Source organism: Giraffa tippelskirchi, chromosome 9, assembly GCF_054371585.1.
Source record: "Giraffa tippelskirchi isolate mGirTip1 chromosome 9, T2T-mGirTip1v1.2.pri, whole genome shotgun sequence".
Lineage (NCBI taxonomy): Eukaryota > Metazoa > Chordata > Mammalia > Artiodactyla > Giraffidae > Giraffa > Giraffa tippelskirchi.
The window spans coordinates 116,977,779-117,005,613 of NC_137283.1; the positions used below are offsets into that span (position 1 = coordinate 116,977,779).

General features: G+C 39.5%; 1 protein-coding gene across 3 annotated transcripts in view; it reads left to right on the forward strand.

Annotated features, from left to right (window-relative positions):
* Positions 1-1,051: 1,051 nt before the first annotated feature.
* Positions 1,052-27,835, forward strand: part of FBXL4 (F-box and leucine rich repeat protein 4) — an 83,066-nt gene continuing 56,282 nt past the window's right edge. The window contains exons 1-3 of one of the 3 annotated variants that reach the window (XM_081529168.1): positions 1,052-1,185; positions 21,920-22,037; positions 22,691-23,274. In XM_081529168.1, the coding sequence (XP_081385294.1) occupies positions 22,763-23,274 (512 nt within the window). In that variant the 5' untranslated portion in view covers positions 1,052-1,185; positions 21,920-22,037; positions 22,691-22,762. Of the gene's footprint in view, positions 1,186-21,919; positions 22,038-22,674; positions 23,275-27,835 lie in introns of all 3 variants that reach the window. The other 2 variants (XM_081529170.1, XM_081529169.1) reach the window with 2 other exon arrangements.

Sequence of the window (27,835 nt, forward strand, 5' to 3'; positions counted from 1 at the left end):
GCTATCTAGGTTGGCCATAACCTTCCTTCCAAGGAGTAAGCGTCTTTTAATTTCATGGCTGCAATCACCATCAGCAGTGATTTGGGAGCCGAAAAAAATTAGCTTTCTTTATAATCCAACTCTCACACCCATACATGGCCACTGGAAAAACCATAGCCTTGACTAGAAGGACCTTTGCTGGCAAAGTAGTTCAGGTATATGATTTAAGAATAAATATCCTTATTATTTTGCCTCTTTAGGAGTAATTAGATAGAAAGTAATGTGTAGTTTTACCTTTCTTCATTATTAAATGTTTTCCATCTTAATGGAAACCGTGCAATATGCAAGATAAATATGCAAACTAAAAAAAGGGTAATAGTGTATCTATTGAAAGTACATTAAAATGATTCAGGGAGACCATGAGAGCATCTTCTTCAACAGAAGTGATAATCACGGGCTTCGGAATATTAAAGCGTCTGCTTACAATGCAGGAGACCCGGGTTCAATCCCTGGGTCGGGAAGATCGCCTGGAGAAGGAAATGGCAACCCACTCCAGTATTCTTGCCTGGAAAATCCCATGGATAGAGGAGCCTGGTGGGCTGCAGTCCATGGGGTCCAAAGAGTCGGAAACGATTGAGCAACTTCACTTTCACTTTCGGAATTTTGGGAGGGATATGAGCCTGCAAAAAGGATTTGTACTGGGACAGAAGAGTTTTTGCAAACTTGGTGAAGTATGCCTTTAGAGCACCTATTACACTTGTTCCCCTTTTCTTCTGAGAACATTAACACCCATAATCCTTGTGCATCCCCTGACCCATCAACTCTAGACTGAAGAAACTCTAGCTCTACTACATTACTGATGGCAGGCTGATTAGAGGAAGAGATTATTTCCACAGCACATTTGCAACCACTGCCCCTTGAGGAGTAACTGGCAATTCGTAGGGTACCACTCAGGCCAGGACCGCAGTAGGAAGCTCCTCCCCTCGGCGAGGGAGGGGGCGGTCCAGACGCCGACGTGGCCCCGCCCAGTCACTGACTCCGCCCCTCAGAGCGGCCCGAGCGTCTTCCTTCCGGGTCGCCCTGGGCCGGGCTAGCCGCGGTCTCGCCGCAGCGCGGGAGCCTGGGAGCCGCCCACGCGCCCCGGCCTTCCCGCGCCGTCTGGTCGCTGGTGAAGCCCACTCGCGCGCCTCTCCCGGACCCTACAGGGTACGGCCCTTCCTTTACTTCTCCCTCTTGGGGGTCTCCGTCTTCTTTTGGCGCTGGGGCTGGGCCGGGCCCGGGCGGAGCCGCTCTTTGGGGAGCCGGGGCGCCCGGCAGAGGTCCCCGCTCCGGCTTTCCGCCCCTCTGCCGCCAGCCTGCGTTTGCTGAGCTTGCTGGGGACCCTGCAAGCATCTAACTTGCCTCCGGCGCCGCTTCTCTGCACGACTGTCTGTAGGCGTGAGGCGTCGCCCAATGCGGGCGGCGCAGGGTTGTTTACACTGCGGGGTTGGCAGGTAGCGCTGACCCTGCAACCCCGAGTTGGCCACCCGCCCTCCTGTGTACTTGTTGCTCCTGCGCGTGCTACTTTGATTTCTCTTTGGCACTCGATGGTTTTCGCCTAATCAGGCCCGTGTCTTAAATCAGGACTGCCACGAGATGCTCGGCAGCAGCCCTGTTTGTGTGTTTAGAGATATCCTTAGAATGCAGTGAGATGGTGAGCATCCACTTGGCCTGCTTATCAGCCTGTTTGCAGTGGGAACGGTTTTGGATTTCCTTGATGGTTTCCCAAATACTAGTTGCCACAGAGCCTCTCATGTAGTCAACTAGTTAAAATATACAAGTAATTAGAAAGTCAAGATGCTATAAACCTGTGATCGGGTAGTTGAAGGGGCGTCTGGCTTTATGCCCTGGAGGACTCACTAGGCGCGGGGCTCTTGCTTGCTTTGGTGTGTTAGAGGACACAGGCTGCCTTTACTGCTTCTTGGCGTGCACTCTTTGGTGTCTTAAGTTCAGAATATAAGTACATCCCCCCCCCCAAAAGCTCACTTCATGCTTGTGTTGTCCTGTATTACATACCGTACCTGTTGGCTGAGTAGAGGGAGATTTTCCTGAGACATCAAGGCTTCTCTAGTCCTTTATTAGATACTAAGCTCTTGGGGGAAAGGGACAGTATATTTAATCTTTCTAGTGGTACTGTGCATTACCCCATAGTAGACACTCTACTTGTTCTTTGAATTGGATCCTTCTTTCCGTACTTCCTTTCAGAGTACCATTTCTTTTCGTCCCTCTTTCTCCCTTTTTACTACTCCCCCAAAAGTTGCTTTTTCTGGGCCCTGCATTTTCATACTCTTCCCTTTTATTATGGACGTAAAAATCAGAGAGGTTAAGTCAGTATAAGATAGTTACATCCTTTTTACCAGCACCCATGATCTAGTAATGCAGTTATAGTCCTGTGTAGGAGGCATCTTAAAATGTTGCTATTTATCTTTTACTTCTAACCATGGCCAGTAAAGGGAAGACTCCCTCTTATTTCTTTACTGTGTTAGTTTCATTGCTGCATCCTCTTGCACTTTTGCTGTGATCAGCATAATCAGTTTTAACTTCATGGGTCTAACTCTGGTATCCCCTTAAGAAAGATGTTTTGCCAAATGAATTGTATATAAATATACTCCTTTATTTTCTTCTAGTACTTTTAATAGTCATATTCTTCATATTTGGGCTTCCCAGGTGTCTCAGTGGTAAAGTATCTGCCTGCCAATGCAGGAGATGCCTGAGATGCAGGTTTGATCCCTGGGACGGGAGGATCCCCTGGAGAAGGAAATGGCAAACCTACTCCAGTATTCTTGCCTGGGAAGTCCCATGGAAAGAGAAGCCTGGTGGGCTATTCCATGGGGTTGCAAAGAGTCGGGCATGACTTAGCAACCAAGCATTCTTCATGTTTAAGTCTTTACCTCAATTATATTTAATACAAGCAAGGAAATAAAGCATGCCTTTTTCTCTCGTAGTTGTTAGCCATTGTCCCCACCAGCAATTGGAGAATTCTGTTTTCCCCTACTGTTGGCAAATACTGTTTTTATCTGAGGCCCTAATTCTAGTACATTCTTGAAACTTTTACTGAATTAATGTTTAGCAGTCTGGCTTCCTGTGCTGATACCATGCTGCTCTTATTACTTTAGTTTTATAATGTGTTTTAATGTCTAGTGCTTCAAACAGTGCCTGGCATATTGTAGATATCTCTAAATATTTTTGAAATGAACCCGTTTAGAGAGGGTAAGTTGACTCTCTTTTTACCCCTTCCTCTCTATCCCACTCCTTCCTTAAAGTTTCTTGCTTCTTGAAATTATTTTTTAGTTTGCCCTTCTCATGGTCAGTTGAATTATTAACCATTGTTAAATAAATCCCTTCTCTTGCTAAGTTAGAAGTCGCCTTGTTAGAGTTGCTTCTCAGAATTGTACCTAGAAAAGCAGCTCTATTCAAAATCTGGGTGTCTTTTGACTTTGCATTGTGTTCTAGTGAGTGTGTCTCTCCTCTTCAGTTAGGACTCAGGATGTTCTATAGCTGGTTTCATAGCTCTAAGGAATAAATTGGGCTTCCCTGATAGCTCAGTTGGTAAAAAATCCACCTGCAATGCTGGCAACTGATAACTCAGTTGGTAAAGAATCCACTTACAATGCAGGAGACCCCGGTTCGATTCCTGGGTCAGAAAGGTCTGCTGGAGAAGGGACAGGCTACCCACTCCAGTATTTTGGGGCTTCTCTTGTGGCTTAGCTGGTAAAGAATGTGCCTGTAATGCGGGAGACATGGGTTAAATCCCTGGGTTGGGAAAATCTGAAGATTCCCTGGAGAAGGGAAAGGCTACCAACTCCAGTATTCTGGCCTGGAGAATTCCATGGACTATACAGTCCCAAAGAATCGGATGTAACCCAACGACTTTCACTCACTCACAAGGGATAAATGCCTGTAGACGTGATCCCTAGGACTGCCCCATGTCCATTTGTGTTTTGTGATTGAACAACTTAAATATAATGAATTTTCAAATGTTGTTATAATACTTAGAAATGGTACTATATCATAAAATAAATGTATACATTCTTTTATAAAAGTAATACAGAAATAGCCAAAGGAGAAAGTAAAAATGTTGTGTGCCCATCTCTCTAGTAACCCCATTCCCCAGAGATCATCACTTTTAATCATTTGTTCTCTTTTCCTTCCAGACATTAAAAATACATGTGTGTAAGTCTACATGTGTTTCATAACTAGCAGTATACTATATATAATGTTAAGTAACTTCCAGTTAGTAATAATTGATGAACATCTTTCTATGTCGGTGCATATAACATTATCTTTTAAAAGTCTTTTTGATATTTCATTGTAGGAATAACCTAAAATTTATTTAACCAATCCCCTGGTGATATTTAGGCTATTCTGAATTTCTTTCTATTAGAAACAAAGCCTCAGGGATTCCTATTGCATGTATATATTTGCACATTTATTTAGTTCCTTAGTGTGAATGCTTAGACACGGTACTGCTGGGTCAAAAGTTATATACCTTTTTTAAAAAATAAAAAGTTACATATGTTTTAAATTATGATAGATCGTTCCATATTTCTCTTCGAAAGGTTGTTGTCAGAGTCAGTTTATACAGTTTCTGAAAATGTTCCCTGCTGTTGCTATATCATTGCCAGAAATTGTCAAGATTGAATTTTACCCTATTTGCAAGCTCACAGTTTCATGGATGCTGGTAGAAGAAAGGAGCCAACAATAACAGTAGCCAGAGATAATTATTTCTTTAAACTTTTTATTTTATATTGAAGTATAGCATATTAACAATATTGTGGTAGTTTTAGGTGGACAGCAAAGGAACTCAGCCATACATATACATGTATGCATTCTCCCCTAAACTCCCCTTCCATCCTTGCTGCCACATAACATTCAGAGAATTTCCTGTGCTATATAGTTGTTATTGTTTTTTAGTTGCCAAAGTCTTTGCTGGTTATCCATTTTAAATATTGCAGTATGTACATGTCAACCCCAAACTCCCTAACTATCCTTTCCCCTAGCAACCATAAATTCATTCTCTGTGAGTCTGTATCTGTTTTGTAAATAAGTTCATTTGTGTATTTTTTGAGGCTTACCTGGTGACTCAGTGGTAAAAAATCTGCCTGCAATGCAGAAGATGTGGGTTTGACCCCTGGGTACAGAAGATCCCCTGCAGAAGGAAGTGGCAACCCACTCCAGGATTCTTGCCTGGAAAATCCCATGGACAGAGGAGCCTGGCGGGCTACAGTCCATGGGGTCCCAGTCCATAGGGTTTCAAAAGAGTTGGGACACAGTTCAGTTCAGTTCAGTCGCTCAGTCGTGTCCGACTCTCTGCAACCCCATGAATTGCAGCATGCCAGGCCTCTCTGTCCATCACCAACTCCCGGAGTCTACCCAAACCCATGTTCATCGAGTCGGTGATGCCATCCAACCATCTCATCCTCTGTCGTCCCCTTCTCCTCCCGCCCCCAATCCTACCCAGCATTAGGGTCTTTTCCAATGAGTCAACCCTTCGCATGAGGTGGCCAAAGTATTGGAGCTTCAGCTTCAACATCAGACCTTCCAATGAACACCCAAGATTGATCTCTTTTAGGATGGATTGATTGGATCTCCTTGCAGTCCAAGGGACTCTCAAGAGTCTTCTCCAACACCACAGTTCAAAAGCATCAATTCTTCGGCGCTCAGCTTTCTTCACCGTTCAACTCTCACATCCATACATGACCACTGGAAAAACCATAGCCTTGACTAGACGGACTTTTGTTGGCAAAGTAATGTCTCTGCTTTTAAACATGCTATCTAGGTTGGCCATAACCTTCCTTCCAAGGAGTAAACGTCTTTTAATTTCATGGCTGCAGTCACCATCAGCAGTGATTCTGGAGCCCAAAAAAGTAAAGTCTGACACTGTTTCCACTGTTTCCTCATCTATTTCCCATGGAGTGATGGGACCAGATGCCATGATCTTAGTTTTCTGAACGTTGAGCTTTAAGCCAACTTTTTCACTCTCCTCCTTCACCTTCATCAAGAGGCTCTTTAGTTCTTCTTCACTTTCTGCCATAAGGGTGGTGTCATCTGCATATCTGAGGTTATTGATATTTCTCCCGGCAATCTTGATTCCAGCTTGTGTTTCTTCCAGCCCAGCGTTTCTCATGATGTACTCTGCATATAAGTTAAATAAGCAGGGTGACAATATACAGCCTTGATGTACTCCTTTTCCTATTTGGAACCAGTCTGTTGTTCCATGTCCAGTTCTAACTGTTGCTTCCTGACCTGCATACAGGTTTCTCAAGAGACAGGTCCGATGGTCTGGTACTCCTATCTCTTTCAGAATTTTCCACAGTTTATTGTGATCCACACAGTCAAAGGCTTTGGCATAGTCAATAAAGCAGAAATAGATGTTTTTCTGGAACTCTCTTGCTTTTTCGATGATCCAGCGGATATTGGCAATTTGATCTCTGGTTCCTCTGCCTTTTCTAAAACCAGCTTGAACATCTGGAAGTTCACGGTTCACGGATTGCTGAAGCCTGGCTTGGAGAATTTTGAGCATTACTTTACTAGCATGTGAGATGAGTGCAATTGTGCGGTAGTTTGAGCATTCTTTGGCATTGCCTTTCTTTGGGATCGGAACGAAAACTGACCTTTTCCAGTCCTGTGGCCACTGCTGAGTTTTCCAAATTTGCTGGCATATTGAGTGCAGCACTTTCACAGCATCACCTTTGAGGATTTGAAATAGCTCAACTGGAATTCCATCACCTCCACTAGCTTTCTTCGTAGTGATGCTTTCTAAGGCCCACTTGACTTCACATTCCAGGATGTCTGGCTCTAGGTGAGTGATCACACCATCGTGATTATCTGGGTCGTGAAGATCTTTTTTGTACAGTTCTTCTGTGTATTCTTGCCACCTCTTCTTAATATCTTCTGCTTCTGTTAGGTCCATACCATTTCTGTCCTTTATCGAGCCTATCTTTGCATGAAATGTTCCTTTGGTATCTCCAATTTTCTTGAAGAGGTCTCTAGTCTTTCCCAATCTGTTGTTTTCCTCTATTTGTTTGCACTGATCGCTGAGGAAGGCTTTCTTATCTCTCCTTGCTATTCTTTGGAACTCTGCATTCAGATGAGAATATCTTTTCTTTTCTCCTTTGCTTTTCGCTTCTCTTCTCTTCCCAGCTATCTGTAAGGCCTCCTCAGACAGGCATTTTGCTTTTTTGCATTTCTTTTCCATGGGGATTTCCTTCCAACAACACAAGAGAAGACTCTACACGTGGACATCACCAGATGGTCAACACCGAAATCAGATTGATTATATTCTTTGCAGCCAAAGATGGAGAAGCTCTATACAGTCAGCAAAAACAAGACCAGGAGCAGACTGTGGCTCAGATCATGAACTGCTTATTGCCAAATTCAGACTTAAATTGAAGAAAGTAGGGAAAACCACTAGACCATTCAGGTATGACCTAGATCAAATCCCTTATGAGTATACAGTGGAAGTGACAAATAGATTTAAGGGACTAGACCTGATAGAGTGCCTGATGAACTATGGACAGAGGTTCGTGACATTGTACAAGAGACAGGGATCAAGAAAATCCCCATGGAAAAGTTGGACACAACTCAGTGACTAAACAACAACAAATGTTTCTTTTTAGATTTTGCATATAAAAAATGTCCTATGATATTTCTCCTTTTCTGTCTGTCTGACTTCACAATCTCTAGGTCCATCCATGATGCCGCAAATGGCATTATTTCTTTATTTTTAATGGCTGAGTAATACTCCACTGTATATATTTACCACATCTTCTGTGTCCATTCCTCTGTCGATGAACATTTAGGTTCCTTCCATGTCTTGGCTATTGTACACAGTGCTGCAGTGAACGTTGAGGTGAATGTATTCTTTCAGACCATGTTTTTCTCTGGATATATAATTTCTCTGGTGGCTCAGATGGTAAAGAGTCTGCCTGCAATGCGGGAGACCTCGGTGCTTGGGTTGGGAAGATCCCTTGGAGAAGGGAATGGCAGCCCATTCCAGTATTCTTGCCTGGAGAATCCCATGGACAGAGGAGTCTGGCGGGCTGCAGTTCATGGGATCACAAACAGTTGAGCATGACTGAAGTGACCAACACTTTCACTTCACTTTCATGTGCCCAAGAATGGGATTCCAGGGTGATATAGTAGCTTTATTTTTAGATTTTTGAGAAATCTCCATACTGTTCTTCATAGTGGCAGTACAAATTTACATTCCCACCAACAGTGTAGGAGGGTTCCCTTTTCTCCACACCCTCTCCAGCATTTATTGTTTGTGGATTTTTTGATGATGACCATTTTGACTGGTGTGCGGTGATAACTCAATGCGGTTTTGATTTGCGTTTCTCTAATAATTTGTGATGTTGAACATTTTTTCATGTACCTTTAGGCCACCTGTGTGTCTTCTTTGGAGAAATGTCTGTTTAGATCTTTTGCCCATTTTTTGATTGGGTTGTCTGTTTTGATGATACTAAGCCTCATGAGGCTGTCTAAAAGGGCTGTGCAAGCTTCCTGATGGGAGGGACTGGCAGTGAGAAGAACTGGTACTTGCTCTGGTGGTTAGGGTCTTGCTCAGTAAAACTGTAATCTGCTTGTCTGCTGGTGGGTGGGGCTGTGATCCCTCTGTTAGTTGTTTGACCTGAGGACCCAGCCCTCGAGCCTGCAGACTCTATGATCAGGCTTATGGTGGCTTCCAAGAGAGCTCACAGTTAATACTTTCAAGAACTGCTGCTGCCAGTCCCCTTGTCCTTGAAGTGAACCACTGCCACCCCACACCTCTGCAGGAGACCCTCCAACACTATAGGTAGGCTTGGTTCAGTCTTCTGTGGGGTCGCTGCTCCTTCCCCCCGGATCCTGCTGTGCACAAGATTTTGTGTGTAACCTCCAAGAGTGGAGTCTCTGTTTCGCCCAGATCCATGGAAGTCCTGCAGTCAAGTCCCACTGGCCTTCAAAGTCAGATTCCCTGGGGATTCCGCATCCCTTTGCTGGACCCGCAGGCTGGGAATCCTGATGTGGGGCTCAGAACCTTCACAATAGTGGGAGAACTTCTGTGGTTTAATTGTTCTCCAGTTTGTGGGTCACCCCCCTGGCAGGTATGGGATTTGATTTTATCGTAATTGCACCCCTTCTGCCGTCTCATTGACTCTTCTTCGTTTTTTAATGTGGGGTACCTTTTTTTTGTCGGTTTTGGCATCTTTCTGTTGCTGGTTGTTCAGCAGTTAGTTGCGGTTTCAGTGCTTTCCCAGGAGGAGGTGAGCACATGTCCTTCTGCCATTCTTTTCTTCTGTCACTTCCTTGAACCCTGATTTCCACAGGATGATGTGATGAGGGCCAGGTAGTTCAAGCATATGCAGTAGATTACATTATAGGAGTGAAACCCTGAGCTTAGGGAACCTGACCATAATAGGCTGCAAGCAAGTCTGCCTAACCTTTACCCTAGAGAGAGACATTATCTTTATTAATGCTGGATAGTAAAAATAAAAATCTGCCCTCTACTCCAGAGGGAGACTTCGCTTTATCTGCCAACAATGTTCACTGTATGAAGACCTTTGAAAGGATAGTTTGGAACAGAGATTATCAGTGTCCCTGCTTATGAGATGTGCAGAAATGTGAGAGACCTGTGAAGAATTGTTCTGAAACAATCACTGCTAAAATGATGTCATTTTTTACATTTTATAATTTTGTGGATGAAAGGTACTTTTACTGTTTTAATTTTGCATTTGTTTGCTTATTGGTGGAGTTGAATTTGCCTATTCATATTCTTTGCTTAGTTTTCTGTTGGTGTTCCTCTTTTTCCTATTAATTTGTAATAGCTCTTTATATGTTATGGGTATGAGTGACTGGGTACACCATTGCTAGTATTTTTTCATAGTTTGTTCTTTAAATGCTTTTTCTGGGAGCCTTTGCCATCTTGTTTTTGTTGTTCAGTCACTAAGTCGTGCCTGACTCTCTGCGACCACATGGACTGCAGCACACCAGGCTCCTCTGTCATTCTCTACCTCCCAAGAGTTTGCTCAGACTCATGTCTATTGAGTTGGTGATGCTATCTAATCATCTAGAAAGCTTTAATATGTATGTTGTCAGTTCTGTATTCTCTTCCTCTATGGCATCCTGAGTTTTCATCCCAAGGTTATTAAAATGCTCTTTGTACATATTCTCTTACTGGATATTTTGTGTTACTTATTTAAATTTTAAAAAGTGGTTGCTTGGATAATACAGTTGACCCTTGAATAACATGGGCTTGACTTGCAGGAATCCATATACATGTGGATTTTTTTCAGTAGTAAATGCTCAGTACTAAACAATTCACTGTTAGATGAACCTAGGGATACAAAACTGTGGATAAGGAGGAGCTGTGTATTTGCATGGCCACTTGTAAGTTATACATGGGTTTTCAGCTGCACAGAAGGCTGGTGCTCCTAACCCCTGCATTGTTCAAGGATCAACTGTATTCTAAATTTACTTTTCTAAGTATGTAGACATTTTCCCAAAATATTTTTGATAAGCTGTCATTTCCCTGTTTTTTGGCTTGACACATTCCTTGTACTATATCACTATTTACTGTTTTCTCAAAACTGATAAATCAGTGAGCAGAATATATTAGTCTCTTACTGTGACTGTGAATTTGATTGGATTCATCCTTATAGATGTTTGTTCTTAGTGGATTTCAATCTTATAAAATATAAAATATTTCTTGCTCTGTTTGATGATTTCTGATATTACTGTTGCCATCTCTGTCAGTTTTGTGTGTACTGGATAGATTTTTATTGCTCATATGTTTCTTTCAGTTATTTACATCATTTTGCTTTACTTTCTTATAAATATCAAGCATCATTTAGTCAGACTTTTATTTTTCCTTCCAACCTTCGCCCTCCCAACCTGAAAGTTTGTCTTTATTATTTATTTAGCATTGTTAAAAAACTTTTTATAAAAGATAATTATAGGTTCACATGCAATTGAAAGAAATAATAAAGGAATATCTTATGTATACTTCACCTAGTTTCTTCCTGTGGTAACATCTCGCATGACTTTGACACTATAGTACACCTGGGAAATTAACATTGACCTAATCTACACACTTTACTCAGATTTGTTCAGTTTTACATACCTTTGTGTGTGTGTTCTCTGACATTTTGTGTAGATCTTGTCACCACCACCATAGTCAAAATGTAGGATCACTCCATTACAAGGATCCCTTGTGCAAAAGGACTTACTTTTTCACAGGAAAATTTAACCTATTTGTATTTACTTTTTTTTCTCCCCTGAAAGTTTGGAAATTCTAAAACAATGTAGAACTGACTTTCTTTTGCCCTTATTCCTCCATTTAATGAGGCAAGGCCTTGACTCTTTGCCTTCCCCGCATTCTTGATGATATTGATTTGATTTCCTTTTATATCACTTTTGTTTTTCCCTAATCCTCCTTTTCAACTTTACTAGTACTGCATCTGTAATGATTTAGATTTAACTATAAGGTCACTGGTCACTTGAATATGGTATCTTCCTCTTTTAAAATTTATTTACTTTAATTCATTTGTTTTTTGACTGGAATACTTTCTTGAGTAATGTTTTAAAAGAAGAGTTATGGGAGGAATACTTGCACATCCAGAAATAGTTTTGGCTTGTTGTTTGTTTTTCTATGTGAATAAAAGTTTGAGTCAGTTCTTTTTCCTTTGTAATTTCTAAAATGTTCCATTATCTTTTAGCATTTTTTTGAACTTTCATCAGCTTCAATCTCTTCTTGAACTCACTTTATATAGATGTTGGGTTTCTTGCATCTGTGTTCCTATTTTTTCATTTAAATTTTCAATTTATTTTGACTACTATGATTTTAATTTCTAAAAATTAAAAAAAAATTTAAATTAGCTTATACTTATTTTATGTAGCTTATGCCATGTTAATTCACAGTAAAGATAATAGTTGTTATTTTAAAGCTCTTCTCCTACTTTTTGCATTAACTTTTGTTGGAGACCTGTTGCTCTAATTGCCCAAGTTGCTTCTCCATCTTTAGGATGGATGTCTAAGGCCAGGTGAGTTGGCTGGGGCTCTGAGATCAGGCTTTGCCCTGAGCATAATGAATGGGCAAAACATGTCAACTAGTAGATATTTTTCAGGGTGTACTGGTCAAAAACTGACTAATAAGCTAGGATGCCCATAAACAACCCAATTCTGGGATACCAGATCTCTAACCTGTCTTGGTCCACAGCGAAGACAAAATAAAAGCATATAGAACAGTTTCATTGCCATAAGAATTCCTTTGTGTGGCCCCTTTGTAGTCATCAGACTGAATCCTGTCTTCTTCCCTAACTCCTCAGTAAACACTGATCTGCTTTCCTTCCCTATAATTTTACCTTTTCCACAGTATCATGTACATGAAACTAAACAATTGTGTAGCCTTTGTGTGTGTCTTCTTTCACTTACAAAATGCATTTTAAGTCATCTTTGCTGTTACCTGAGTCAGTAACTCATTCCTTGTTATTACTGAATAGTATTTCACTGAATAGGTGTACCACTGTTTATCCACTGTTTTGCCTGTTGAAGGACGTCTTGGACATCTCCAGATTGGAATGAGAATCAATAAATCTGCTCTAAACATTTGTGTACAGGTTTTTGTTTGAATATAGGTTTTAATACATTTGAGTAAATATCCTAGATGTTTTGGTAAAGGTATATAACTTTATAACAAACTTTCAGACTTACCCAAAGTGGCTGTACTATTTCATATTCCCACCAGAAGTGTTTGTAGCATCCAGTTTGATATCATCTTAGAATTGATTAATCTGTATTTAAGTATTCTCAGATTTAAGATATTAAACACTATCTGTCTTAGGGTTTATTCTTTTGAAACTGCTCCTAAGTAAAACATTTGCTAGGACACACAAAAGTATGTCATAAAAGAAAAACAAATGATAAATTGGACTTAAAAATTGAAAACTTTTCTAAACGGAAGCTAGTTTCTAAAGATAAATCTGTTATCAAGTAGATAAAAAGGCAAGCACAAATAGGGAGAGACTGGAAGAAGCTATTTGTGAAACATATATCTAGAAAAGATTGTATCTAGAATGTATAAAGAACTCTTACAACTCAATAAATAATAAGAAAACAAAAAATGATTAATAAAAAGACAATTAAAAATGGGAAAAATACCCATTTTACTAAAGAAGATACATGTGGCAAATAAGGACATGAAAATGAGGACACATCATTACTAGTCAGTTGGGAGATGCAAACTAAAACCATAAGGTATCATGACCCACCCACTGGAATGGCTAAAGATTGACAATAATAACTGTTGGTGACGATTTGGAGCAACTAGAACTCTCATACATTGTTGGTGGGAATGTAAAATGTTACAGTCATTTTGTAAACATTTTGATTCTAGAAACAACCCAAATGTCTATCAGCAAGTGAATGAATATGTCTGCTTAATAGAGATGATTCAGCAATAAAGGAACAAAGGACTGATAAACATAACAAAAGGGATAAATCTCAGTTATGCTGAGCAAAATAGACACAAAAGTGCAGACATATTTCACTTTATGTAACTAGAATAAAAGGTAGTCTAATTTATGGTGACAACAAACAGTATGTTTTTTTTTCCTGGCACAGGGAGTGGATGGGTGATTGGGAGAACAGAAAATTTTTATTGGGTTGGTCAAAAAATTTGGTTTTTTCTGTAACATCTCATGGGAAGACCCAAACTAGCTTTTTGGCCAATCAATATATCTTGGTCCTGGTGGTGGTTTGCATTGTTATATGTCTTTGTCAAACCTCATTGAACTGTACACTTAAAATGGAGTACATGTTTTAGAATGTAAATTATACTCCAGAGTTAATTTAGCAGTATTATGCCATTTTAATTAACTGCTCTTTTAGCTTGAATGGCTAACAGTGACATACCATGATTTTGTACTTGGATTTTTGTTAGGAAGGCTAACTAAATTCAGTTATTTTTTTATTAGGTAAAATACTTTTTATTTTAATGTACAAATGTATCACTAGTATTTGGCTAAAATAAATTTACCTTATGGTTTTAAGAGCTAGAGAGTTGTTTTTTTTTTTTTTCTTTCTTCAGTGCGTCCATTAAAATTATCTGCAACCAGATATTCTTAAATTTTAATACTCTAGGTTTTAGTTAAATATACATCATGTGTCTGTTAAAGGTTTTGAGTTATTTTAATTTATAGTTCTTCCAACTCAGATGATTTATTCTTACTCATCATAAATAATTAAGAAAAATGTAAAACAGAGATAGCATTAGTGGCATTTGTAAGTAAGGTACTTTATAGTATCATGCCTGTGTGACTAGAAACTTACTTATTTGTCACTTGTGAAATAGTATCTTTGGTAGGAAGAGGGTTCCCGGGTCTGTTGTATCAGAAAATTACAATTCACTTATCCTACCGTTTAAAGAGATCAATCCTGGGTGTTCATTGGAAGGTCTGATGTTGAAGCTGAAACTCCAGTACTTTGGCCACCTCATGTGAAGGGTTGACTCATTGGAAAAGACCCTAATGCTGGGTAGGATTGGGGGCGGGAGGAGAAGGGGATGACAGAGGATGAGATGGTTGGATGGCATCACCGACTCGATGGACATGGGTTTGGGTAGACTCTGGGAGTTGGTGATGGACAGAGAGGCCTGGCGTGCTGCAGTTCATGGGGTCGCAAAGAGTCGGACACGACTGAGCGACTGAACTGAACTATCCTACCGTTATGTGGCTTTTTTTTTTTTAACATTGACTCCTAAATTCCTTTTTCTTGCTGCTAAAAGATTTCTTGTGAAATATTTCATAAATTTAGATTTGTTTGTTAAAGTCTAGGAAAGGAAGAGAAGAAATAAAGCATTGTACAGAACTAACCATTGTAAGTTCCTAGTTTAAGTTGGTTCTAAACCTCATCCTTTGTTTTCTGACAAGTTTATTACTAGTTTCACCTGTTAGGCATTTCCTGCTTCATCCTCACCATTTGCATGTTAACTCTGCATAAATTCTGAAGAGCCCATTGTGTTCCATACTTTTTGTATTTTCAAGGCCTACCTTGATTTCTGGAAGATTTTTGTTTACCTCTCTGGTTTTCAAGATTTTTCCCTGGCCTTCAGGTTTTTCTTCCTGGTTGCTTCTCCTTTTGCTTTATTTGCCTGGGTTTTCAAATAGCCATGAAGCTGGATAGAAGGGTCTCTTTTCTTTGTTCATCCACATGGTTCAGTTAAACTCTGCCTGTTTATTCTGTATTGGGACCTTGTTGATTTAAACCTATAGTGATAATAAAAATGTTTCAACTGGAGAAGAATTTACATAGAGGAGGAGAGAGGCACTTAATGTCATAATATTCCACCCCTGATAGTCTCCTTACTGACACTGCCGTATGTTTTCAATGTAGTGCATTGTGAATAATGATGAAGGAAGAGGGATACTTTTGTAAGACTCGACCTTTGCTCCTCCCTAGTGTATTTATTTATTTATTTATTTATTTTTAATTTTTTTATTTTTTTCCCTAGTGTATTTAATAGCAGAAAAATACTAACCTGTCTTTTTTTATCCTTATTCTTATATTACTGCCCCTTTTGGCCTATCTCTTCTCTTTTACTCTGAAGTTCTCTCTCTCTCGCTTTTTAAAGAACTTTTTCATCCACAGTTTTTTCCAGTTCTCCATAATTACCATATGGTCTTAACATAGATTTTGGAGTGTTAAAAAAATCATCATATTTGAGAAAATAGCTTCTTTTACCTCTCCAATCATGTCTTTCATGAATCTTTCTTTAATTTCAATCAGAGTTTCTTTGTGGCCAAGGTCAGGTCTCTTTTATGTATTCAAGGCTGCTTTTGTATTAACAGAAGTTACCACTTTTTTACATTCTCTTTGAATAGTAAAATTTCAATATATATATACTATTCCTTATTGGATGGCTTCAAGGAAGGTCATATATTTGATTCTTACCTATTGTGTTTCTGTTTTTATTATCCATTTTTCTCTCTTTTTCTCTGTATCAAAATATAGAACTTTTTTTTTTTTTTGGTCTACATGTGCCTTATCTTGAAGAGTCACTGGTTTATTTTTGTGTCTGTTTTAAACTTATTTATTTTAATTCTCTTCTGCCATCTCAAAAAAATGAATAAATGTTTACTGAGCATATATTGGCATGTGCTAAGCCCTAAGGATATAGTTCTCATTAAGAAACATTCTTTTAACTTGAGGAATTTGTAGTCTATTATAGTAGAAAAAAATATTTCAGCATGTAAGAAATGGTGGGCTTCCCAGGTGGCGCAGTGGTAAAGAATCTGTTTGCCAATGCAGGAGATGCAAGAGATACGGGCTCGATCCCTAGGGGTTGGGAAGACCCCCAGGAGTAGGAGGTGGCAACCGACTCCAGTATTCTTGTGTGGAAAATTCCATGGACAGAGGAGCCTGGCGGGCTACAGTCCAAGGGGCCATAAAGAGTTGGACATGACTGAGCACACACACACACGTAAGAAATGCACACGAAAGATAAGAGCAAGGAAAAAGTGAGTAGTGGAAAAGGTCTGAACCTTAAAGATGAGTAAAAGGGTGTCAAACAGAGGAAGAGTAAGGGAATTTCAGAGCCACATAGCCTCAGTGGGAGACATGGAGATGCTGAGGTATGAAAGTACAGGTGCAGCTGAGGCCGTGGTAGGTGTTCTGGTAGGTCTGTAGGAAGGGTGGGGTATGTGAAGTGGAAGACAAAGGGAGAAGACTAGTCCAAGATAAGTGGGAAGTTATTAAAAAGACAGCCTTCCTTTAATGGAACCTCTAAATATTTTAGAAGAGTGAGGAGAGAGGAGTCCGAGGGAGGACACAGAAGTTACCAGAAAGGCAGGAGGAGATAGGAGAGCATGTGATGGTGTGGAAGCCTACAGAGGGCAGGCCAGGGAAGAGGGCTGGTTGGGAGTGTTGGCTGCTATACCAAGTTCAAATATAACCCCTTTCTTTTCTTGACTGATATTTTCCTCCATTTCCTTATGTCTGGATTTCTAGACTCAACCTGAAAAGTCCTTTCCTCAAAGGAGTGTCTCTTGATCAGTTTCAGTTTCAGCAGGATTCAAAAATGACAGCATTTAAAGTTCAGCTTTTTTTCTGGATTTGTTACCACATTCCGCCCTCTATGACATTTTGGTAACATCCTGCAAGGCTGCTGAAACTCTCGGTTTTTTTTCTGTCACTTCACTGACATGTCTCTGTGGGCTATTTTGCAAGTACGTATTGTTATGACTTGCCTTCAACGTAGGACTGTGCCTTTTTGCCTAGCCTTTTTATCTTTTCCCATATCTTTTCACTTTAAAATAAGTTGAGAATCCTCTGTGGGGTTTTAAACTTGTTCTCCAGGTTCTTCCACTATACCATGAACCTAAGCTTTCACGTTCATCCCAGTTACCTCCTTTTGTTGATTTCATGAAAAGCCCCTTTTCCTTCCTCCTGGTTCCTCGGCCCTCTTCTCTGCAGTTCCTGCCATCCTGTTTCTCTCCGCCTCATCGACTCCCCATCTCACTTCAAATCTCAGTAGTAAACATATGTTCTCCCTTGTCTATACCTCTTAATTTCTCTTTTCCACTGTTATTGCTTTCTCTGTAATTGTGTTATTTAACTTTGTTAAGCATTTTATAATATGAAAGATGAGGTTGAAAATACAGTTGTATTATAATGAAATGATGTCGCATAAAGCAAGTTGTTTCCCAAGGAGTATGAAAGTCTCCTGATACAGGTTAAAATGGCTGTTGTTTTGTATTCCTTGATTGTGCTAGTATAAGCGTTCAGTGTGTTGTGGGGAATTTCTTACTTTGTAATCATTGTTGACAAGTTATTGGATTAAATGAATAAAGATCATTGTATTTCTAATTCAGACATTTTTGTTAAATGGAAAATAGTGTTTTTATATGTTGTGTTTAATAGTAATGTAGTTTTTTGAATGAACTGGGAAAGAAAATGTCTCCCAAAAGGTGTATATTATAGTCACCCTCTTGGACAAATTTAGTGTACCAGACTAATATTTGTTTACTTGCATCTGGTGGGAAAAATCATTTTGTCTTTGAATTCCATTCTCCTCCTAAAGGGGAGTTACTGTATCTTTCACATTTGGTTCATTGCCCATTGGGATATTCATTGGTTATCACAAATTGCCTCAATGCCTTGGCAGAAGCCCAGACAGTACATGGACAATTTGAACTTGTGTGTTGGTCATTGCTGCCCACATGAGTCCTGAAACTGCAGCTCTATTCCCTTTTTCAGCTTCATTTCCCAGGAAAAGTAGAGTGAGCTATCCTTTCTTCTCCATATGTTCGTCCTCACCCCCTAGACACTGTTACATGTCATCTTAGTTGACTGGAAAGGAGTTTAGAATCAATGAAGGATGTTAACAATGGATTTGTACATTTTCCTTTTTTATTTCTATGCCATGTTTATTTAAAAAAAAAAAAACAGGTGTTAGCTGCATTATATTTTTCTAAATGTTATGGCTGGTAAAAGAATAAATATATTAGGTTTTCCAGTGCCTTTCCTTCTTTTTGTCAGTATAGCTTTATCTCACAGAAAATTAACCCTGTAGATTATTGTTATCCATAGTTGAAAAAAAATAAAGCATCTCTTCTACACCGAAGATCTTTGCACATATGTGTATTTATAGCATATATATAATATATGTATTTATAACTCTCACATAAAATATGTATATTTATAACTCACCTTTATGTATGTTGCTTCAATGCAAAATTTTACTTAACACCAGCTTAAAAATGATACTACCCACATGACAGTCTTGCTGCTTTTGATATTATCATAATCTGATGGTAAAAGCTAGCTGGAAAACAGTTATAAAGTTTGTGGTTCAGTAGGTCAAATAGAATTTGTCTCAGTCTTTTTGCCAAGAATGATTGTGCAAGTTCACATGAATGATGGTATCTTATTTTGCAGATGTTTCTTTGGTTTTATAAAACTATTACTTTCGATAAATGCAGTTTTATAAAGAAAGCAAAAGGAGCTCCATTGCAGCAATTTATAGACTGTGGAGGGAGAAGTGATATCTAAAGATGATAGAGTCAAACCCATCCATCCACCTTGACAAATAGGTTTCTGTCCGTCCCTTGAAGATTTCCAGGAATGAAACACCCACAGTCTTCCCAAATTAGCTGAGATGTCAATTGAGTGGGATTTTCTAAATTTCATTTTTGCAGTTTAAATTTATTTCATTAATTCTTTTTCTTTCAAGAAAGAGAGGGGCCAAGTAACTTCTTAGGGAAATTATGCTTCTTAATTTACCTGGGGGCCTATTTTGAAGTAAAGTACAAGTGGTAAAAGAAAGTGCTATGTCATTTCAGGTTTTGGTGTTAAAGATTTGATATTTGTGCATTCGTAAATTTTTTTCTTTGACAGATTTATCCTTGTGATGGGTGGAATGTTTGAATGAAGAGGTGATATTCTAAATCATTATTTTTCCCACATTTACAACCTGTTCTATACTTCAGTACTCTGTGTTGTCTGTCCTGAAGTGAATCTGATTCATTGACTCATGGTTTATCAGCACGAGAACATGTAACGTGTTGCAGAAGTACCTTACACATGCTTTTGTTACTCTTTGCCCCCAAAATTCTTGTCCAGAGTGTTCTATTGTTTATTGTTCTTAGGGTGCAGGTTCTTTCATTTAGTGAGTCTGCCTACCGACTGTCTGTCATAGTGGTTCATTTTCTGCTGTGGTCTGTAAGTTTGTGCTGTGATGCATCTTTTGTAAGGATTTAGGCAGGGAGGCCTGGTGTGCTGCGATTCATGGGGTTTCAAAGAGTTGGACACGACTGAGCGACTGAACTGAACTGAACTGAGTCAGTCCTGTGTGTGGAAGTGTCCCTCCAGAGAGGTTCACATCTGCCTCTACCAGTTCAGGACTACTGTCTCTTTTTAGATCTTTTGGCTTGGGCATGGTATAGCGATTCTCAACCACGAAAGCCCAGTGTGAATCTAGGCCCCTACTCTGCGTGGTACTTGCCTAACAGGGTTCTGACTCCCCTCCGCTGACTTTCTCCTCATTGTCCACGTTGATGTCAAGTATCCTTTGGCTTCTTGGCCAGTGAGCTAAGCTTTCATGTTCCTGGTTTCACAGATAGGGTGATTTCTCCTGAATTTTGGCTTTAGGAAGATTCTTCCAAATGGGACCTGTGGCTTGAAATCACCTCTCTGCATGGGTGTTGAAAGTCCTCTTATTACAACCACTGAGACCTATAACGGGTTGCTGAGTCTTAGCTTCAGTTTCTGTTCTCTGGTCTTTCATTTTCCTCTTTGTTTCTCACAACTATAGGTTTTCCTCACTTGTTTCTAACTCAGCCCTTTATTTCCTGTTTTACTGGTTATATTTTGTCAAGCATTTCAATGTGTTTGGATCTGGCCAGGATTGAGAGGCAGAAGATGCCATTGTATGTGCTGTGCTAAGTTGCTTCAGTCATGTCTGACTCCTTGTGACCATATAGACTGTAGCCCGCCAGGCTCCTCTGTCCACGGGATTCTCCAGGCAAGAATACTGGAGTGGGTTGCCATTTCCTCCTCCAGGGGATCTTCCCGACCCAGGGATCCAACCTGTCTCCTGCATCTCCTGCATTGCAGTCAGGTTCTTTACCACTAGCATCACCTGTGAAGATGGTGTTATCTAATTTTAACTTATTTTATATTTTTATAGTTTTTTTTTTTTTCTCATCCTCTTTCTGTCAACATGTGTCATATTTCGTGTACTGAGTACTTTGATAAATGAAGTCTTTGGCTATAGTCCTTCCTCCAAGAAACTTGGTCCTAATATAGGCCCTTGTGGAAACAAGAGTACGTACCTGATTCGTGCCAGATAATAAGCCTACTTATGGAATGAAGGGGTTGGAAAAGGAATGGTAGAGTCAGGGAGATTAAAGTAAAATATGAAGGATGTTTAGAAGGTGACAGAGTTGACTGCATTAGATGCAAAGAAATGGGTCTAGCTTGAGGAGAGCCTTGAAATGTCAAACCAAGAGGTTTAGATTGTATCTTGTATGTAAGAACAAAAAGCTGTGAGAGGTTTTGGGTGGGAGAGATGTTTAATGTTTTATAATCTTAGTGTACTGTTTTGAAAGGCTAGTACATTGCTCTACTAAAAAAAAATTGGTGTGTTTTCCTTCTTTTACTTAGGAGAGGTTAAATTCAAGGCTTCACAGGTAGAAAAATGAGTATGCTTGATTGCGTTGTTTGTGTAGCCAAGAGGTTAGCTAGTCAGTGCAGACAGGGGCCAGGTCTGTGTCATGAACTAGGAGAGCTGGCTGAGAACAGGAGTGGCCACCAGGGAAGCTCAGGCCTCTTCTCACAGGGTCTTCTTGACTGTTAAAAGTTACAAACTTCTTCAACTGTACAAATCACTATTTGGTCCTATTAAAGTATATCCACCCAGGGACACCTCTTACCCTTGGGCTTCCCTGGTGGCTCAGATGGTAAAGAATCTGCCTGCAATGCAGGAGACTCAGGTTCACTCCCTAGGTTGGGAAGATCCCCTGGAGAAGGAAATGACAACCCACTCCAGTAGTCTTGCCTGGAAAGTCCCATGGACAGAGGAGCCTGGTGGGCTATAGTCCATGGAGTCACAAAGAGTCAGACATGACTGAGCAGCTGCGCAGTTAGCATGAGTATATCTGCTGGCATGGTTTGACCCATAAGCTATGGGTTTGTAACCTTCATATAGAAAGGGTTCATTTATAATATTTTTATTACATTCTATCATAAAATTTAAAAAATATATTAATTATTCAAAATTGTCCATGCAATTCAGAAAAATGTGGCTGTTCTATTTGAGTGTTCTGTATCTAATAAGTAGCTGTTTCTCTATGATAATAATCTTGTTGGGATTATTTGGCTTCCTAAGTTAGAAATAAAAATATTTTCTAAAACTCTTGTCTTACAGGTAAAAGAATGTCATATTTCAATATTTGCACCTGAAATCAGGGTGTAACTGTCAGGCCACATGGATAAGTGCCAACCTTTGCATTTCCGGTGTGTATCCTGTGACCGTTCTATCTGGGGTGAGTGATTTCTAAGAGGAGCTGGCAACCAACCAGATGCCAGCCAGCCATGGACTGCCCTCACAAATAATGCTGGGAGTTATAATAAATTAAACACTGTCTGGTGATCTGTGATGTGTAAGGCAGTTAATTTAGTTGGTCTGGATTAACTGTCAGCTCCAGAAAACTATATTCCCATAATGTGAAATCTGTATTTAGCATGTTCAGAAGTGAGTCATAATTAACAATAGGGAATCATTTGTTAAAATGTGAAGTTATAAAATGCCTAGATCCTTTTGGATTTACAGCAGTATTTTAGTGGTTTGCCATATATTTTAAATAATTTTAATTTTAAAAGTTCAAGGACTTAGTATTTCTTGAAGGATAGTTATAATTTTGTACAAAATGAGGTTTTTTGGGTTGTCCGTCTTCCATTGCCTTATAATATCAGTTTTGCTTCCCATATAGCATAAAATTGTATACATTTTCAATATTCAGATTTCTTAAAAGTACATTAGATAGCTTACTTAGAGATTCACATTTACAGTGAAGTTTTTGTTCATTTGTTTGATTCTGGGAAATTACATTGGGTAAAAAGCCTGTTTGTTACCTTATCCATGCATTTTTCTACATATTTAAATTATTTTATTTCATCAAGCCATTCATTTTTTTAGAACATCCTTCAAAGAGTTCATGCGTCTTACTGAGGACACCTGACCTTTTGAAGCTCCATAATTCACACCTAGATGTCACCGGTCTTTCCCATGTTAACAGTTCTGACTATGTTTTATTATATGTGCCTTCGGCGCCGAGCCAGGACGGCTACAAGAGGAGAAATAATGAACAGCCATAGAACTGTCGAATCAAACAGCCGGACCTCCCCTCTAAATACAGAGGTGGTCCAGTATGCCAAAGAGGTAGTGGATTTCAGCTCCCATTATGGGAGTGAGAATAGCATGTCCTATACCATGTGGAACTTAGCAGGTGTCCCAAATGTATTTCCGAGTTCCGGTGACTTTACTCAGACAGCTGTTTTTCGAACTTACGGAACATGGTGGGATCAGTGTCCCAGTGCTCCTGTGCCATTCAAGAGGACACCGGCAAATTTCCAGAGTCAAGACTATGTGGAACTTGCTTTTGAACAACAGGTGTATCCTACAGCTGTTCACGTTCTGGAAACCTATCATCCTGGAGCAGTCATTAGAATTTTAGCTTGTTCTGCAAATCCCTATTCCCCAGGTCCACTGGCTGATGTCAGGTAAGACTCATTTTTTTTAATGACCACATTTTACCGCTGAAAGATGGTGGTGGTTTCAATACTGGAGGTCTTTTTTCATTGGAAGTGTTTTCTTAGGTAATTTAAACAAATTCAATTTTTAAAATTTTCCCTTACTTTTCTGATAGGGAAAGAAGGATCAGACATATGAAATTTAATGCATTCTTTATACCTATAATACCTCACCCCATAATAATCATGGATTGTGAGATTTGTGTGTGAGTTTACTATAAATGAAAAGCATGATTTGTTTTTTTTTTAATTAGTGTATCTATTTTTTAACTTTACAATATTGTATTTGTTTTGCCATACATTGACATGAATCCGCCGTGGGTGTACATTTTTCCCCTTCCAGAACCCCCCTCCCAACTCTCTCCCCATCCCATCCCTCCATGTCATCCCGGTGCACTAGCCCCGAGCACCCTGTATCATGCATTGAACCTGGACTGGCGATTCATTTCACATATGATAATTTACATGTTTCAATACCATTCTCCCATATCATCCTGCCCTCACCCTCTCCCATAAAGTCCATAATACTGTACTATTTATCTGTGTCTCTTTTGCTGTCTCGCATACAGGGTTATCTTTACCAATTACTAAATTCCATATATATGCGTTAGTATACTGTATTAGTGTTTTTCTTTCTGGCTTACTTCACTCTGTATAATAGGCTCCAGTTTCATCCACTTCATTAGAACTGATTCGAATGTATTCTTTTTAATGGCTGAGTAATATTCCATTGTGTATATGTACCACAGCTTCCTTATCCATTCGTCTGCTGATGGGCATTTAGGCTGCTTCCCTGTCCTGGCTATTATAAACAGTGCTGCGATGAATATTGGGGTACATGTGTCTCTTTCAATTCAAGTTTCCTCAGTGTGTATGCCCAGCAGTGGGATTGCTGGGTCGTATGGCAGTTCTATTTCGAGTTTTTTGAGGAATCTCCACACTATTCTCCATAGTGGCTGTACTAGTTTGCATTCCCACCAACAGTGTAAGAGGGTTCCCTTTTCTCCACACCCTCTTCAGCATTTATTGCTTGTAAACTTTTGGATAGCAGTCATTCTGACGGGTGTGAAATGGTACCTCATTGTGGTTTTGATTTGCATTTCTCTGATAATGAGTGATGTTGAACATCTTTTCATGTGTTTGTTAGCCATCTGTATGTCTTCTTTGGAGAAGTGTCTGTTTAGCTCTTTGGCCCACTTTTTGATTGGGTCGTTTATTTTTCTGAAATTGAGCTGCAGGAGTTGCTTGTATATTTTTGAGATTAATTCTTTGTCTGTTTCTTCATTTGCTATTATTTTCTCCCATTCTGAAGGCCGTCTTTTCACCTTGCTTATAGTTTCCTTTGTTGTGCAGAAGCTTTTAACTTTAATTAGGTCCCATTTGTTTATTTTTGCTTTTATTTCCATTATTCTGGGAGGTGGGTCATAGAGGATCCTGCTGTGGTTTATGTCGGAGAGTGTTTTGTATATGTTTTCCTCTAGAAGTTTTATAGTTTCTGGTCTTACGTTTAGATCTTTAATTCATTTTGAGTTTATTTTTGTGTATGGTGTTAGAAAGTGTTCTAGTTTCATTCTTTTACAAGTGGTTGACCAGTTTTCCCAGCACCACTTGTTAAAGAGATTGTCTTTTCTCCATTGTATATTCTTGCCTCCTTTGTCAAAGATAAGGTGTCCATAGGTGCGTGGATTTATCTCTGGGCTTTCTATTTTGTTCCATTGATCTATATTTCTGTCCTTGTGCCAGTACCATACTGTCTTGATGACTGTGGCTTTGTAGTAGAGCCTGAAGTCAGGCAGGTTGATTCCTCCGTTCCATTCTTCTTTCTCAAGATTGCTTTGGCTATTTGAGGTTTTTTGTATTTCCATACAAATTGTGAAATTATTTATTCTTGTTCTCTGAAGAATACCGTTGGTAGCTTGATAGCGATTGCATTGAATCTATAGATTGATTTGGGTAGTATACTCATTTTCACTATATTGATTCTTCCGATCCATGAACACGGTATATTTCTCCATCTATTTGAGTCCTCTTTGATTTCTTTCACCAGTGTTTTATAGTTTTCTATATATAGGTCTTTTGTTTCTTTAGGTAGATATATTCCTAATTATTTTATTCTTTTTGTTGTGATGGTGAATGGAATTGTTTCCTTAATTTCTCTTTCTGTTTTCTCATTGTTAATGTATAGGAATGCAAGGAATTTCTGTGTGTTAATTTTATATCCTGCAACTTGACTATGTTCATTGATTAGCTCTAGTAATTTTCTGGTGGAGTCTTTAGGGTTTTCTATGTAGAAGATCATGTCATCTGCAAACAGTGAGAGTTTTACTTCTTCTTTTCCAATCTGGATTCCTTTTATTTCTTTTTCTGCTCTGATTGCTGTGGCCAAAACTTCCAAAACTAGGTTAAATAGTAGTGGTGAGAGTGGGCACCCTTGTCTTGTTCCTGACTTTAGGGGAAATGCTTTCAGTTTTTCACCATTTAGGATAATGTTTGCTGTGGGTTTGTCATATATAGCTTTATTATGTTGAGGTATGTTCCTTCTATTCCTGCTGTTTGGAGGGTTTTTATCATAAATGGATGTTGAATTTTGTCAAAGGCTTTCTCTGCATCTATTGAAATCATCTGGTTTTTAGTTTTCAATTTGTTTATGTGGTGTATTACATTGATTGATTTGCAGATATTGAAGAATCCTTGCATCCCTGGGATAAAGCCCACTTGGTCATGATGTATGATCTTTTTAATATGTTGTTGGATTCTGTTTGCTAGGATTTTGTTAAGGATTTTTGCATCTATGTTCATCAGTGATACTGGCCTGTAGTTTTGTTTTTTTTGTGGCATCTTTGTCACTGTGTGGATCACAATAAACTGTGGAAAATTCTGAAAGAGATGGGAATACCAGATCATCGACCTGTCTCTTGAGAAACCTGTGTGCAGGTCAGGAAGCAACAGACCTGAACATGGAACAACAGACTGGTTCCAAATAGGAAAAGGTGTACATCAAGGCTGTATATTGTCACCGTGCTTATTTAACTTATATGCAGAGTACATCATGAGAAACTCTGGGCTGGAAGAAACACAAGCTGGAATCAAGATTGCCAGGAGAAATATCAATAACCTCAGATATGCAGATGACACCATCCTTATGGCAGAAAGCGAAGAAGAACTAAATAGCCTCTTGATGAAAATAAAAGAGGAGAGTGAAAAAGTTGGCTTAACGCTCAACATTCAGAAAACTAAGATAATGGCATCTGGTCCCATCACTTCATGGGAAATAGATGGGGAAACAGTGGAAACAGTGTCAGACTTTATTTTTTTGGGCTCCAAAATCACTGCTGATGGTGACTGCAGGCATGAAATTAAAAGACGCCTACTCCTTGGAAGGAAGGTTATGACCAACCTAGATAGCATATTGAAATGCAGAGACATTACTCTGCCAACAAAGGTCCGTCTATTCAGGGCTATGGTTTTTCCAGTAATCATGTATGGATGTGAGAGTTGGACGGTGAAGAAAGCTGAGCACCAAAGAATTGATGCTTTTGAACTGTGGTGTTGGAGAAGACCCTTGAGAGTCCCTTGGACTGCAAGAAGATCCAACCAGTCCATCCTAAAGGAGATGAGTCCTGGGTGTTCATTGGAAGGACTGATGTTGAAGCTGAAACTCCAATACTTTGGCCACCTCATGTGAAGAATTGACTCATTGGAAAAGACCCTGATGCTGGGAAGGATTGGGGTCAGGAGGAGAAGGGGACGACAGAGGATGAGATGGCTGGATGGCATCACCAACTCGATGGACATGGGTTTGGGTGGACTCCGGGAGTTGGTGATGGACAGGGAGGCCTGGCGTGCTGCGGTTCATGGGGTCGCGAAGAGTCAGACACGACTCAGCGACTGAACTGAACTGTCAGGTTTGGGTATTAGGGTGATTGTGGCCTCATAGAATGAGTTTGGAAGTTTACCTTCCTCTACAATTTTCTGGAAGAGTTTGAGTAGGATAGGTGTTAGTTCTTTAAATTTTTGGTAGAATTCAGCTGTGAAGCCATCTGGTCCTGGGCTTTTGTTTGCTAGAAGATTTCTGATCACAGTTTCAGTTTCCGTGCTTGTGATGGGTCTGTTGAGATTTTCTATTTCTTCCTGGTTCAGTTTTGGGAAGTCGTACTTTTCTAAGTATCCATTTCTTCCAAGTTGTCCATTTTGTTTCCATATAGTTGTTGATAATAGTCTCTTATGATCCTTTGTATTTCTGTGTTGTCTGTTGTGATCTCTCCGTTTTCATTTCTAACTTGGTTGATTTGGTTCTTCTCCCTTTGTTTCCTGATGAGTCTGGCTAATGGCTTGTCAATTTTATTTATCTTCTCAAAGAACCAGCTTTTGGCTTTGGTGATTTTTGCCATGGTCTCTTTTGGGTTTTTTTGCACTTATTTCTGCCCTAATTTTTAAAATTTCTTTCCTTCTATGAACTCTGGGGTTCTTCATTTCTTCCTTTTCTAGTTGCTTTAGATGTAGAGTTTGGTTATTTATTTGACTTTTTTCT